Source organism: Lepidochelys kempii, chromosome 13, assembly GCF_965140265.1.
Source record: "Lepidochelys kempii isolate rLepKem1 chromosome 13, rLepKem1.hap2, whole genome shotgun sequence".
Lineage (NCBI taxonomy): Eukaryota > Metazoa > Chordata > Testudines > Cheloniidae > Lepidochelys > Lepidochelys kempii.
Window position 1 is genome coordinate 32,507,529 of NC_133268.1, and position 16,026 is coordinate 32,523,554.

The 16,026-nt window shown below is 45.3% G+C and overlaps 1 protein-coding gene across 1 annotated transcript; it reads left to right on the forward strand.

The window, feature by feature from the left end:
* The first annotated feature begins 316 nt into the window (after window positions 1-316).
* On the forward strand, window positions 317-1,258 carry LOC140897366 (olfactory receptor 6C75-like). The gene has a single exon (XM_073309915.1). It carries the CDS (start codon window positions 317-319, stop codon window positions 1,256-1,258), a length of 942 nt encoding a protein of 313 aa, XP_073166016.1.
* Window positions 1,259-16,026: the final 14,768 nt, after the last annotated feature.

Here is a 16,026-nt window from a genome sequence, read left to right on the forward strand (position 1 = left end):
GATGGGAGGTTTCCCTAATTCAGTAGGGTTCCATGCTCTTATTTCAGCTATATTGGAAGCTGAACCTCTTAAGAATATGAGTCTTCCCTCTGTTTTTTGACAACTTCACTTTCCAGTGGAGACATGCAGTGTTACGAGGTTACCTACTCCAGGTTTCTGCCAGTGTAACCGACAGGGGTTTGGGGGTTGGACTAGATGACCTTCTGGGGTCCCTTCCAACCCTGATATTCTATGATTCCTGATATTCTATGACAGCACAACCTGACTGCGTGCACTCGATCAATATTTAATGGTCTTCTGTTTCTAGGTACATATTATGGAGAAAGCAGAAGTAAGAAATCAAACACCCATTGTGGAATTCATCCTCTTAGGTTTTGGGAATGTCCCTGAACTGCAGACCCTTCTCTTCCTCGTGTTTCTAGTGATCTACATTGTGACCGTCTCCGGAAACATCCTCTTCGTTGCACTAGTTGTGGCTGATCAGCAACTTCACATCCCCATGTACTTTTTACTGGGGAACTTGTCCTGCCTGGAGATCTGCTCCACCTCCACCATCCTGCCCAGGCTGCTGGCCAGTCTCCTGACTGGGGACAGAACCATTTCTGTTAAGGGCTGCATTGTGCAATTATATTTCCTTGGTATCCTGACAAGTACAGAAAATCTGCTGCTCACGGCAATGTCTTATGATCGGTATTTAGCGATATGCAATCCACTCCGTTATGCTGCTCTGATGAATGGCAGGGTTTGTTGGCAGCTTGTGGCAGGGTCCTGGATAAGTAGCTTACTGCTCTGCACCATAGTAAATATTTTCTTCTTCCAATTAACGTTCTGTGATTCCAAAGAAATTGACCATTTCTTTTGCGATTTTTCACCTATGATAAAGCTGTCCTGTGTTGACACCCAGACTCTGGAACTGTTGACATTTATTATCGCTGTCATAGGGACATTTGTGCCCTTTCTTCTGACTCTGACATCCTACATTTGTATCATCACCACCATCCTGAGAATCCCTTCTGGCATCAGGAGACAAAAGGCATTTTCCACCTGTTCCTCTCACCTCATTGTGCTTGCAATTTTGTATGTGACCGTATTAACTGTCTATGTAATTCCAACAGCCAACACTCCCAAGGTCCTACAAAAAATATTCTCTGTCTTCTACACAGTCCTGACTCCTATGATCAACCCTGTCATCTATAGCCTGAGAAACAAGGAGGTCAAAGAGTCCCTAAGAAAAGCTATTCTTAAACTAGTATCTTAGTGAAACAGGCATAGAATGTAAAAGTATCAATTTTAGCATATAGTAAATAGAGATGAGGTGATATAGTTTCTTACTTGAGTCCTTGATAGCAGGGTTACCTCTTTCTTTCTTTCTTTCTTTCTTTCTTTCTTTCTTTCTTTCTTTCTTTCTTTCTTTCTTTCTTTCTTTCTTTCTTTCTTTCTTTCTTTCTTTCTTTCTTTCTTTCTTTTCCTGTTACTCTGCTACTTTTTGAGCATTCATCTTTCATACATTTAATAGACATTTTTTTATACAAAACTTCATACTGTAAGAAACATTCTTTATAAAAATTGGGCTTTTTTTCCAAACTCACGTTTCAGTAAAGCACTCTGGCTCATTCATCCATACATGAACACTATGTCCAAATTCTGCAAGGAGCTTAGCATCTTTTGGGTGGTTCTGGGTCTCTTCCACTCCCACTGAAGCCAATGAAAGTCATTCTCCACTTTTTAGGACCCTTCATTTTCATTTATGCCTCTGAACAGTAGGTGAAAAATATCGCCTCCACAGTGAGTGGAGAACTTTGATTGGGCAGTATTCTATGCAGATCTGTAGCTGGGTAAACAAAAAATGAAAGTCTGGGGAGGGCTGGGAGTCTCCGTGTCCTGCCATGTGAAATTTCCCGCCTGTTCATACATCTTTGCAGGGTCAAGGCAACATTAAAATATCTATATCAATAGTGATATAAATATGGATATCAATACAGATATATGAAATGCAAACATAAGATGTATGGCCAAAATTTTCATAGCTCATGAGACCCGATTTCCCTCCCCAACGCAAATAAAAAAGAAAGGGATGAATTACTATGAATAGGAAACGAGCACTGAAAATCACTAGGCAACTTTGCTAATTTCAGCCTAGATATTGTCACACAATCTTCCCTCAGCCCAGACAGAAATATGCTATACACATAAAAATATTTACCACCAAAATTTGACCAAAAAAATGAATTAAAAAATAAAATCGCACTGAGTCTCCCTGATATTTTCGTTCTTCCTCCAAATTTTTGGGCCCTGTTCTTTTACCAAAAAATATCGTCATTCTCCATCTCTCCTTCTAACTGGTTAGATTCCCATTGCTCTCCTGACCACCCAACCCACCCTCCTGCTGTCCCCTGATGCAGGGCCTTATGGGGTGTGTGACACTACACCCCATATTCTTCATGGAGATATTGTTATAATATGAATTTGGAGTAACTAAGACATGTTTTAGGCAATATGGGTCTTGTGAGATATCATTGGAAAGGTTATTACTTACTGATTCTGATTATCTAATTATTACGTATGTGTCATTGTTATATCTGAAGTTAGGAATATTAGTTATCCAGCATAGAGCAGCTTCAACCAGAGTGATAGAGGGCACTCCACACACTGCAATATCCCAGTGACTAGTGGTGAGGGGCTCACCTGAGAAGTAGCAGAGCCGTGTTCACATCCCCCTTCTTCTCTCTCCAACAGAGGAGGAACTTGAACAGGGATCGCTGACATCCCAGCTGAGTACCCTCACCACTGGGCTAAAAGTGTCAAGGGAGTCCCGACTTCCACCCCAACTTTTTGCATGAGCTCACCTACCAACTGGGACCCCTTGGGTGAGTTAGGTGGGGGAACTCTGGGATGTATGTATCCAGATGTCTGGTCTGAGGCTGCCGTGTGCATGCCCAGAGGCAGAAACCTAGGCACCCTCGGGAATTTGACTGCAAACAGTAGGATGCTGGTTGAGTTTAGGTGCCTACAGTGTTTGGGAGCAGTTGAGTGGAGGTTTAGAGAACCCTCTTGGACCTGATTCTGTGATTTAGGCACCTACAGTAGTTAAGAGCCAAAGTCCATATTTTGTATCTTGCCCCCTGCTGCTTTTGAAAATTTCACTCATTCCTATCTGCATCTTTAGGCAAATAAATACTATTAAAGCTCCCCAGCTCTCTGTGTGTGTGTGTTTTTACAGTCTGCGTAGTAACTGTGCCTCTTGACCATGGGCATCTCAGATTGGTTACAATGGAAGCATAACGGGTAGCAATGCTTCTGTGTTCTCCTTTTGAAAATAGTATTTTAATCACATATTAGTTTGAGATGCAGGAGAACTTTTGACACGGTCTCCCACAGTATTCTTGTCAGCAAGTTAAGGAAGTATGGGCTGGATGAATGCACTACAAGGTGGGTAGAAAGCTGGCTAGATTGTCGGGCTCAACGGGTAGTGATCAATGGCTCCATATCTAGTTGGCAGCCAGTATCAAGTGGAGTACCCCAAGGGTCGGTCCTGGGTCCGGTTTTGTTCAATATCTTCATAAATGATCTGGAGGATGGTGTGGATTGCACTCTCAGCAAATTTGCGGATGATACTAAACTGGGAGGAGTGGTAGATACGCTGGAGGGGAGGGATAGGATACAGAAAGACCTAGACAAATTGGAGGATTGGGCCAAAAGAAATCTGATGAGGTTCAATAAGGATAAGTGCAGGGTCCTGCACTTAGGACGGAAGAACCCAATGCACTGCTACAGACTAGGGACCGAATGGCTAGGCAGCAGTTCTGCGGAAAAGGACCTAGGGGTGACAGTGGACAAGAAGCTGGATATGAATCAGCAGTGTGCCCTTGTTGCAAAGAAGGCCAATGGCATGTTGGGATGTATAAGTAGGGGCATAGCGAGCAGATCGAGGGACGTGATCGTTCCCCTCTATTCGACATTGGTGAGGCCTCATCTGGAGTACTGTGTCCAGTTTTGGGCCCCACACTTCAAGAAGGATGTGGATAAATTGGAGAGAGTCCAGCGAAGGGCAACAAAAATGATTAGGGGACTGGAACACATGAGTTATGAGGAGAGGCTGAGGGAGCTGGGATTGTTTAGCCTGCAGAAGAGAAGAATGAGGGGGGATTTGATAGCTGCTTTCAACTACCTGAAAGGGGGTTCCAAAGAGGATGGCTCTAGACTGTTCTCAATGGTAGCAGATGACAGAACAAGGAGTAATGGTCTCAAGTTGCAGTGGGGAAGGTTTAGATTGGATATTAGGAAAAACTTTTTCACTAAGAGGGTGGTGAAACACTGGAATGCGTTACCTAGGGAGGTGGTAGAATCTCCTTCCTTAGAGGTTTTTAAGGTCAGGCTTGACAAAGCCCTGGCTGGGATGATTTAACTGGGAATTGGTCCTGCTTCGAGCAGGGGGTTGGACTAGATGACCTTCTGGGGTCCCTTCCAACCCTGATATTCTATGATTCTATGAACTTTTTGTACAATGGCCCAGATTCTCATTTCAGTTACACTTGTGTAATTACAAACGATTTCCCCTTACTCCAGTCGTGTATCCATTATCAGAACCTGGCCCAGTATCTCAGTGATAAACCCCGGGTTCAGATACACCCTGGTGTAGCCACAGTGAAATGAGAGGAGTTACACCAGGGAACAACTTGGCCCATAGTATTGAAAAATCATTGCAACTTACTAGCAATATTTCAGAGGACATGACACAATCTATGTTGCTGTAAATTAATACCCAAAGGTCCTAACTGCAAACCCTCCATCACCAGTGGGATATATTAGTGAAGACACAGTTTAGAGTCCAGCGAGGAATTCTTGTGTTGTGTTTATACCTCAGTTATTTAAATCCCAAATTCCCTGGATGTTGCAAGGCGCTCAGAACAGTCAGCTGGGCTTTTCACTGATATGAATCCAGGTGATTTTGCTACTGTCTAAATGCTGGTAAAAAGGGATGGCAATTTGGTAGCTTTGGTCCATTTTCTAGTGGACACAGGTCAAAACCATGGCTCCGGCTCCAGGCCTAGGACCTCTGTGAAGCCAATTGGTGGAGCGTTGATGACTTTTGGTGGAGTCTGACCTGTTCCTCAAGATTAGTTTGTTCATCACTATATACCCTTAGACTGGATAGGAGTGTCTATCTGTAGAGTAGTTATGAGAATTCAAGTATATGCAGTCACTAACCAGCTAATTAATAAAAAGAATGGTACCAGTTAAACATTCAGTCATACTTATTAATAACCATGCCATTTTCTTTAAGAAGACATTCAGAAATTCATGATTCTTTATGTCTGAGATGTTCAAAGAAACCAAAGGGAATTAGATGCCCAATTGCCATGGAAAATCTCTCAGAATTGGGCTTCTAACTCCCATAGGTCCCTTTAAAATCCAAGGTGGCTTTATGGGTAAACATTATGTTATGTGTATTCACAGAGTATCTCCAGATTGCAAGAACAATTAAGGTTTTAAAGAGTTATTTTATTCTGAGTAGCATTATTTATTATTTTATAGCACACACAGGTATGCTAAAAATTTCACAGAAAATTACTATTCCATAAGAAATGAGTTTACGATCCCACTGAATGACATTTTAAGATACATCAAAACTTCAGCAATCCCATGATATACATAAGTGATAAAAATGCTTGGCACTTCTAACCTAGATGAGGTTAACATGAGCTTGAATTTTTACCTCTGCTGAATGGCTTTTGTTTTACATTGGTTTAAATTAGAGGGGAATCTGTACTATTGACTTGAGTGAATTTTTCATAGAATCAAACATTTTAAGGCCAGTGGGGACTTTAGGGCAATCCCATCCGTAGAATCTCAGCTGGCGGCTCCTCAGTATAACCCAGCAAGTTCAGCTGAACATAAGGATACTTTTCAGAGAGATACCCCACCCGTTAGATAATACACGGATTCTAAGGCCAGAAGGGACCATTCTGCTCATCTGGTCTAATCTCCTATAGAGAACAGGCCAGAGAATTTTCCCCAAAATAATTCCTTTTGAACTAGAGCAAAACTTAAAAAAAACCCAATCCAATCTTGTTTTAAAACTTGCCAATGATGGAGAATCCACCACAACCTTTGGGAAATTGTTTTCATGATTAATTAGTCTCTCTCTTAAAAATTATGCCTTATTTCCAGTCTGTAATTAAGTTATTACTTACCCTTCACTTCAATAAGCAAAATACAGATAGCTCCTTCAGTCTCTGCCATGAGACAGTTTCCTAGACCATGAATCAGTCTTCTAACCTTTCTCTGAAACCATTCCAGTTATTCAACATGGTTTTTAATGTAGGGCCACCAGGACTGGGAACAAAATTCCAGTGATGGTCTCACCGACATATTATACATTTACATGACCGTGAACGTAAGGAGAAATAATCCTTCAGTGGACAGACGCATGATTTGCACCTGTCTGAGAGGCGGTTTAGACATGAATATTACCTATTTAAGACAAGGATGGAGCTGCACAATTTCCCCACTCCCAGAGTTTCCCAAGCACAGCACACAACAATATCATACCATAGATTTTGCCTGAGGGAACCTTTCCCTTCCTGTTGATTTCCTGAGAGCACATTTTATCTCCCTGTTCCTCGGGCTGTAAATAACAGGGTTAAATGTTGCAGTTAGCACCAGGTAAATCAAGAAAAGGAGCCTGTCTTATACTGGTATCGTATACTGGTATAGCTTATTGCCCCTGATTGGTATCATATTGGTACCATAGCATCTGCACTAGGGGGATGTTACACTTTTAACAATATGGGTGTGGTACAATTTGTGTGTGTAGATGAGCCCTCAGTCTCTCCTTCTCATTCAGTGACTTCTTTATTCCTCTCCCATCTCTGTTTTCAATCTATTTCCTATGAATTTGTATTCCGCACCCTTGTATCTGAAAAGACTTAAGTCCCTGTGTTTGATCAGTGCCCTGGTCTACACTAGGACTTTAGGTCGAATTTAGCAGCGTTAAATCAATTTAAACCTGCACCCGTCCACACAGTGAAGCCCTTTATTTCGACTTAAAGGGCTCTTAAAATCTATTTCCTTACTCCACCCCTGACAAGTGGATTAGCGCTTAAATCGACGTTGCCAGCTCGAATTTGGGGTACTGTGGACACAATTCGATGGTATTGGCCTCCGGGAGCTATCCCAGAGTGCTCCATTCTGACCGCTCTGGACAGCACTCTCAACTCAGATGCACTGGCCAGGTAGACAGGAAAAGAACCGCAAACTTTTGAATCTCATTTCCTGTTTGGCCAGCGTGGCAAGCTGCAGGTGACCATGCAGAGCTCATCAGCACAGGTGACCATGATGGAGTCCCAGAATCGCAAAAGAGCTCCAGCATGGACCGAACGGGAGGTACGGGATCTGATCGCTGTTTGGGGAGAGGAATCCGTGCTATCAGAACTCTGTTCCAGTTTTCGAAATGCCAAAACCTTTGTGAAAATCTCCCAGGGCATGAAGGACAGAGGCCATAACAGGGACCCGAAGCAGTGCCGCGTGAAACTGAAGGAGCTGAGGCAAGCCTACCAGAAAACCAGAGAGGCGAACAGCCGATCTGGGTCAGAGCCCCAAACATGCCGCTTCTATGATGAGCTGCATGCCATTTTAGGGGGTTCAGCCACCACTACCCCAGCCGTGTTGTTTGACTCCTTCAATGGAGATGGAGGCAATACGGAAGCAGGTTTTGGGGACGAAGAAGATGATAGCTCACAGCAAGCAAGCGGAGAAACCGGTTTTCCTGACAGCCAGGAACTGTTTCTCACCCTAGACCTGGAGCCAGTACCCCCCAAACCCACCCAAGGCTGCCTCCTGGACCCAGCAGGCAGAGAAGGGACCTCTGGTGAGTGTACCTTTTAAAATGCTATACATGGTTTAAAAGCAAGCATGTGAAAGGATTACTTTGCCCTGGCATTTGCGGTTCTCCTAGATGTAGTCCTAAAGCCTTTGCAAAAGGTTTCTGGGGAGGGCAGCCTTATTTCGTCCTTCATGGTAGGACACTTTACCACTCCAGGCCAGTAACACGTACTCGGGAATCACTGTAGAACAAAGCATTGCAGTGTATGTTTGCTGGCATTCAACCAAAATCTGTTCTTTATCTCTCTGTGTTATCCTCAGGAGAGTGAGATATAATTCATGGTCACCTGGTTGAAATAGAGTGCTTTTCTTCAGGGGACACTCAGAGGAGCCCATTCCTGCTGGGCTGTTTGCCTGTGGCTAAACAGAAATGTTCCCCGCTGTTAGCCACAGGGAGGGGGGAAGGTTGAGGGGGTAGTCACGCGGTGGGAGGAGGCAAAATGCGACCTTGTAACGAAAGCACATGTGCTATGTATGTAATGTTAACAGCAAGGTTTACCCTGAAAGAGTGTAGCCACTGTTTTATAAAATGTGTCTTTTTAAATACCGCTGTCTGTCCCTTTTTTTTTCTCCACCAGCTGCATGTGTTTCAATGATCACAGGATCTTCTCCTTCCCAGAGGCTAGTGAAGCTTAGAAAGACAACGCACTCGCGATGAAATGTTCTCCGAGCTCATGCTGTCCTCCCACACTGACAGAGCACAGACGAATGCGTGGAGGCAAATAATGTCAGAGTGCAGGAAAGCACAAAATGACCGGGAGGAGAGGTGGAGGGCTGAAGAGAGTAAGTGGCGGGCTGAAGAGAGTAAGTGGCGGGCTGAAGACAGGGCTGAAGCTCAAATGTGGTGGCAGCGTGATGAGAGGAGGCAGGATTCAATGCTGAGGCTGCTGCAGGACCAAACCAGTATGCTCCAGTGTATGGTTGAGCTGCAGCAAAGGCAGCTGGAGCACAGACTGCCACTGCTGCCCCTCTGTAACCAACCGCCCTCCTCCCCAAGTTCCATAGCCTCCACACCCAGACGCCCAAGCACGCAGGGGAGGGGCGGGGCACCGGCCAACCAGCCACTCCACCACAGAGGATTGCCCAAAAAAAAGAAGGCTGTCATTCAATAAATTTTAAAGTTGTAAACTTTTAAAGTGCTGTGCTTAAAGTGCTGTGTGGCATTTTCCTTCCCTCCTCCACCACCCCTCCTGGGATACCTTGGTAGTCATCTCCCTATTTGTGTGATGAATGAATAACGAATGCATGACTGTGAAGCAGCAATGACTTTATTGCCTCTGCAAGCGGTGATTATAGGGAGGAGGGGAGGGTGGTTAGCTTACAGGGAAGTAGAGTGAACCAAGGGGCGGGGAGTTTCATCAAGGAGAAACAAACAGAACTTTCACACCGTAGCCTGGCCAGTCATGAAACTGGTTTTCAAAGCTTCTCTGATGCGTACCGCGCCCTCCTGTGCTCTTCTAACCGCCCTGGTGTCTGGCTGCGCGTAACCAGCAGCTAGGCGATTTGCCTCAGCCTCCCACCCCGCCATAAACGTCTCCCCCTTACTCTCACAGATATTGTGGAGCACACAGCAAGCAGTAATAACAGTGGGAATATTGGTTTCGCTGAGGTCTAAGCGAGTCAGTAAACTGCGCCAGCGCGCCTTTAAACGTCCAAATGCACATTCTACCACCATTCTGCACTTGCTCAGCCTGTAGCTGAACAGCTCCTGACCACTGTCCAGGCTGCCTGTGTACGGCTTCATGAGACATGGCATTAAGGGGTAGGCTGGGTCCCCAAGGATACATATAGGCATTTCAACATCCCCAACAGTTATTTTCTGGTCTGGGAATAAAGTCCCTTCCTGCAGCTTTTGAAACAGACCAGAGTTCCTGAAGATGCGAGCATCATGGACCTTTCCCGGCCATCCCACGTTGATGTTGGTGAAACGTCCCTTGTGATCCACCAGAGCTTGCAGCACTATCGAAAAGTACCCCTTGCGGTTTATGTACTCGGCGGCTTGGTGCTCCGGTGCCAAGATAGGGATATGGGTTCCGTCTATAGCCCCACCACAGTTAGGGAATCCCATTGCAGCAAAGCCATCCACTATGACCTGCACATTTCCCAGGGTCACTACCCTTGATATCAGCAGATCTTTGATTGCGTGAGCTACTTGCATAACAGCAGCCCCCACAGTAGATTTGCCCACTCCAAATTGATTCCCAACTGACCGGTAGCTGTCTGGCGTTGCAAGCTTCCACAGGGCTATTGCCACTCGCTTCTCAACTGTGAGGGCTGCTCTCATCCTGGTATTCATGCGCTTCAGGGCAGGGGAAAGCAAGTCACAAAGTTCCATGAAAGTGCCCTTACGCATGCGAAAGTTTCTCAGCCACTGGGAATCGTCCCAGACCTGCAACACTATGCGGTCCCACCAGTCTGTGCTTGTTTCCCGAGCCCAGAATCAGCGTTCCACAGCATGAACCTGCCCCATTAGCACCATGATGCATGCATTGTCAGGGCCCATGCTTTCAGAGAAATCTGTGTCCATGTCCTGATCACTCACGGGACCGCGCTGACGTCGCCTCCTCGCCCGGTATCGCGTTCCCATGTTCTGGTGCTGCATATACTGCTGGATAATGCGTGTGGTGTTTAATGTGCTCCTAATTGCCAAAATGAGCTCAGCGGCCTCCATGCTTGCCTTGGTATGGCGTCCGCACAGAAAAAAGGCGCGGAACGATTGTCTGCCGTTGCTCTGACGGAGGGAGGGGCGACTGACGACACGGCTTACAGGGTTGGCTTCAGGGAGCTAAAATCAACAAAGGGTGTGCCTGTACATCAAGGAGTATTTCAGGCAGGACTGCACGGAGGGTTCCAATAAGAAATGGTGCACCTAAGTTATCGTTGTTATTGGAACAAGGAGGTTAGCCTGGCCTCTGATTGATACATGGCTAGATTTACCTCGCTGCACCTTCTCTGTGAGTGACTGCAGTGTGATCTAGACAGGGGAGGAGGCAAATGAGTACAAAACAAATCTGGTCTATTTCTTGTTCTGACCCACTCCATCTATCTTTTACATCTTTGGCTGGCAGCAGACGGTGCAGAAGGACTGCATGCCATCCACATCTCATGGCTGCCTGGCATAAGATGGTACAATACGACTGCTAGCAATCCTCATCTCTTGCCTGCCTGGCATAAGATGGTACAGTACGACTGCTAGCAGTCCGTATCGCCTGCCCGCTCACCATAAGACGGTTCAATAGGACTGCAGGACTAAAGAGAATGACCTGGTGAAGTCACTCCAAATTTAGTCCCTGCACCCATGTCTGCCCAGGCGCTCCCAGCCAACGTGGCCAGGAGCACCTCGGACACAACGAGGACGACTACCAGTCGTATTGCACCGTCTGCTGCCAGAAGGCAATGGGTTGCTGCTACTGTGTAGCAAAGCCGTACCGCGTCTGCCAGCACCCAGGAGACATAGGGTGACGGTTACCTGAGCAGGCTCCATGCTTGCCGTGGTATGGCGTCTGCACAGGTAACTCAGGAAAAAAGGCGCGAAATGATTGTCTGCCCTTGCTTTCACGGGGGGAGGGAGGGAACGGGGGCCTGACGATATGTACCCAGAACCACCCGCGACAATGTTTTAGCCCCATCAGGCATTGGGATCTCAACCCAGAATTCCAATGGGCAGCGGAGACTGCGGGAACTGTGGGATAGCTACTCACAGTGCAATGCTCCGGAAGTCGACGCTTGCCTCGGTACTGTGGAAGCGCTCCGCCGAGTTAATGCACTTAGAGCATTTTCTGTGGGGACACACACACTCAAATATATAAAACCGATTTCTAAAAAAACGACTTCTATAAATTCGACCTAATTTCGTAGTGTAGACATACCCAGTGTTCGGGTACAATTTTCAAAAGCACCTAAGTGACACAGATATTATATTTTTATCATTTATTAGTTGAATTTTTCTTATAATAGCTCCCCGGTCATGGACCAGGACCCCATTGTTCTAGGCGCTGTACAGATGCGAACAAAAACATGCGTCCTGCTCCAAAGAACAAAACTGATGGAATTTTTCACAGTAATAAATTTAAGCTTGTGGGGCTATGGCCCCATTGACATTCATGGCACTGTGGCTGACAGGATATGTCCTACGTAGCAAAACTTCTCCACAGACTTGAGAGGAGTGGTATTGATTTTAATAACTGGGTAGACATGAATCCCTGGGCAAAGCTTGGTGCTGACCCATATAAACTGGGAAGACTAAAGCCTTTCAGGCTGCAGGAGACTAAACTGTTTGAACCCAGGCAGAAACAGAGAGAGTGAAGTTCCACCAGTGACCAAGGTCCCTGCAATGGCATGGAATGGATTAGCTGAGGTATGCCCAGGTGATCCCAGCAGGAGCCCCACGCTGCAGAGGATGGTGAAAACCCTCAAGGTCCCTGCCCAATAGGAACTAGGGGAAAAATTTCTTCCCCATCCCAAATCTGGTGATTTGAAGACCCTGCACACATGAGCAAGACCCACCAGCCAGCCATCTAGAAACACGATTATCCAAACCACCTCATAGCTCTGTCTCATCCCATTCCATGTCCCATCTCTAGTTGTAGCCAATCCCTGATGCTTCACAGGAAGCTGAGCCTGCCAGCCCTCCCCCCATCTGTGTAATTGTGCACTGTTAAAAAAAAATCACCATAGTATCTGAGCATCGCATAGTCTTTAATGTATCCTTCATATGCAACAGCTGTAACTGTTATGAAAATTAATGTATGTAGTGTTGTTGTAGCCGTGCTGGTCCCAGGGTATTAGAGGGACAAGGTGGGTGAGGTGATATCTCGTATTGGACCAACTTTTTTGGCGAGAGAAACCAGCTTTCTAGTTTACACAGAGCTGAAGAAGAAGTCAGTCCAATAACAGATATTACCTCACGCACCTTTTCTTATGAAAATTCATGACAGAGATCGGTTTCATTGACTTAAACTGAAGGAAACGCATGTGCAGTAAAAACTGTGTGTAATCCCTCTGGAGCCTGTGCCTTATTTTTTACTGACTCCTTATTAGAGGGAATGGAGCTGAATCTCTTCTCACTCACAGGTTCAAGGAGCTCAATCTATTTATCTTCACAAAGAGACGGTGAATGGGTTACTTGATTACAGTTTATAAGTATCTACTTGGGGGAAAATATTTAATAATGGGCTCTTCAATCTTGCAGACAGAGGTCTAACTCCATCCAGAGGCTGGAAGTAGAAGCTAGATAAAGTAGAAGCTAGACCCAACTGCTGGGCAGCTAAATTGCGGAGAGAGGGGAATCTCAATATCTTTGGAATTAAAAGGAAGATGTTAGTTACAAATTTAATTGATTTTCTTCTCTCCTTTAGATGCAATCAGTGGAAAACACTGAGTGGGGAAATCAAGCCACCATCACAAAATTCATTCTCGTGGGATTCGGAAATCTCCCTGAACTGCAGATTCTTCTCTTCCTGCTGTTTTCATTAGCGACTTTGTGACGATGGCCAGGAACATCCTCATTGTTGCTCTGGTTGTGGGTGATTAACAACTTCACACCCCCATGTATTTCTTCCTTAGAAAATTGTCCTGCTTGGAGACTTGCTACACCTAGCCCACCCTGCTCAGGATACTGGCCAGTCTCCTGACTTGGGACAGAACTATTTCTTTTGACGGCTGCATTGTACAAATGTATTTCTTTGGTTCTCTGGAGCTAAAGAATCTAGCAGCAATGTCGTATGATCATTATTTAGCAATGTGTAAACTCCTGCACTATGTAACCCTTATGAATAGGGTTCGGTCTCCTGCTTGCAGCTGGCTCTTGGATAAGTGCATTTCTGGCTCTTACCATAATAGCATTGTTCGTATCACAATTAACTTTTTGTGGCCCCAATGAAATGGACCATTTCTTCTGTGATCTCAGCCCTGTGTTAAAGCTCTCCAGAACTGACATCTTCTGATGGCACTTACAGCTTTCATATTCGGCTCGATTTTCACTTCCCCCCCAATTCTGTTAATTGTTATGTTGTCTGTTGCTATTATAGGCACCATCCTGAGACTCTCGTCTGCCACGGGGAAGCAGAAGTCCTTTTCTATCTGCTCCTCTCACCTCATGGTGGTTGCAGCTTTCTATGGGACCCTGACGATTGTGTATGTCTTACCCAACAATGATACCCTGGGGGACCTGAACAAAGTGGGCTCGGTCTTCAACATGGTCCTGACTCCCTTGCTCAATCCTCTCATTTACCGCCTGAGAAACTGGGAGGAAAAAGAGGCCCTGAGAAAAAGGTTAAGTAAATTTGTGCTGTGCACGAGAATGCAGACACTGTGAGCCAATTTATTTAGGATAAAATGAAATGGAGAGAATCTATGGTCCCATTGCAACAAATGGGAGTTAGGCACCTAGGTGCTCCTGAAAGTCTCAGTAGGTGCCTAAATATCTTTAAAGTTCTGGCTCCTGTATCCTAAGTTACTCAAAGGTCATCAAAGTTGAATTCAACCATATTAATAGAGAAAATAGTTTTTTAACAAAAAAAAATTAATGTAAAAAATGACTTATTTTACAAAAAAAGTTGTCACCAAAAAGATAAAAAACTTTTTTTAAAAATTCCATTTTTTAATGAAATTATATTTTTATAAAAAAGATTTGAGAGGTTCTTCCTCCTCTCCTTCCTTTTTGCCCTTTTTGTCCCTTTTTTTCAGTGGCAAAATGGGAAAAGGACAAAAGGTGCGTGACCATTTGGGGAAAATCGTACCTCTTATGAATGCTAGTGGATCCTGGGGATTGTCCATGCTTTTCTGTGTCAGACTGCAAACTTCTGTTTGATTTTAAGGCTGGTCTTTGCGTTCCTGCTGTCTTTTTGCTTCCACCCTAGACTAACATTCTAAGAGGTATAGTGAAGAACTCACAACAAAGGGTCATTCAACTTTGATGATCATTCATTTAAATGGAGCACTTGCTGTGATGGAACAAATAAATCCCACACTATCTTAAGGGAGTAGCAGGCTTAATTAGGGATGAGCCCCAGTGGGTGGATAATATAAAGGAAGGACTTCAGGGCAGTAAAAAGGAACAGAGTGAGTGGCTAGGAGTCCTGATTGTCTCTCCTAGGTAAGGAGACTGAGGGGGAGAATAGTACTTGGCATTCTCTCCTGTGATGGGAGCTCTGTCAGAGAGACCAGGAGCAGTAAAGGCTACATAGGGAGTTTTTACCCTGGTATTGGCCCGAGAGGGGGAAGGGCAGCAAGGGTGAAGAGACTCCTGAAGCATGCCTGGGAGAAGAATTCTAGGGAACAGCCCTGAGGGTCAGCGACTTGGGGGAGCTCAAACTCCAGAAAAAAAGCCCTGGGAACAAGCAATCTGTAGTAGATCAGGAAACAATTTTCCAGAGCCTGGGAGAGTTGATGAAGAGTTTGCCAAGGACTGGGCCCAGGGAGGACAGAAGAATTTATGTTCTTTTGTATTTTGCTGGACTCTTTGTTTTACCCCAGAAGGGATGGGACAGAAAGTGTCCTGGCTGCTGGGCCAAGTCACTGAACGAACGGACCACTAGCAGGCCTGAATAGTGTCTGGTGGAGGCAGCTGAGGAAAGCACCCTGCAACAAGGCACACAGCCATAAGGGGGTTGCATGCTGGTGAGACACCCTTCCACAATCCCCCTTGCACAACGGCCTTGCCACCTGGGGCAAACCCACTTTTTAACACCGAACTCCAGGGGTGTGGAAGTGTCCAACAATGAATCACCTGGTAGGGTGCATAGGCTGGGTCTACACTACTACTACTTAGAAGTTAGATGGCCTTAGCTATGTCTTTCAGGGCTATGAAAAATGTTATGCACTGAGTGCTGTAGTGGGATCAACCTAACCCCTGGTGTAGATGCAGATCGACAGAAGAATTATTCCATTAAACTAGCGACTGCCTCTCAGGCAGGTGAATTAACTAAACTGATGGAAAATCCCCTTCTGATGAAGAAAGCGTCTACATTATGGTGCTACAGCTATTCCATAGCTATGCTGGCCGAGCCCCCTCATCTAGACACCGCATACGCTGACAGAAAGAGTTTTTCTGCTGGTGTAGGAACAGCACCTCCCAAATGATGTTAGCTATGCAGAGAGTACCCTCTTCTGTCCACATAGCTGTGTCTAAACCAAAGGTTT

What these genes read in the sequence shown, in the direction of transcription:
- LOC140897366 (XM_073309915.1), top strand. Translation starts at nt 317, where the DNA reads ATGGAGAAAGCAGAAGTAAGAAATCAAACACCCATTGTGGAATTCATC.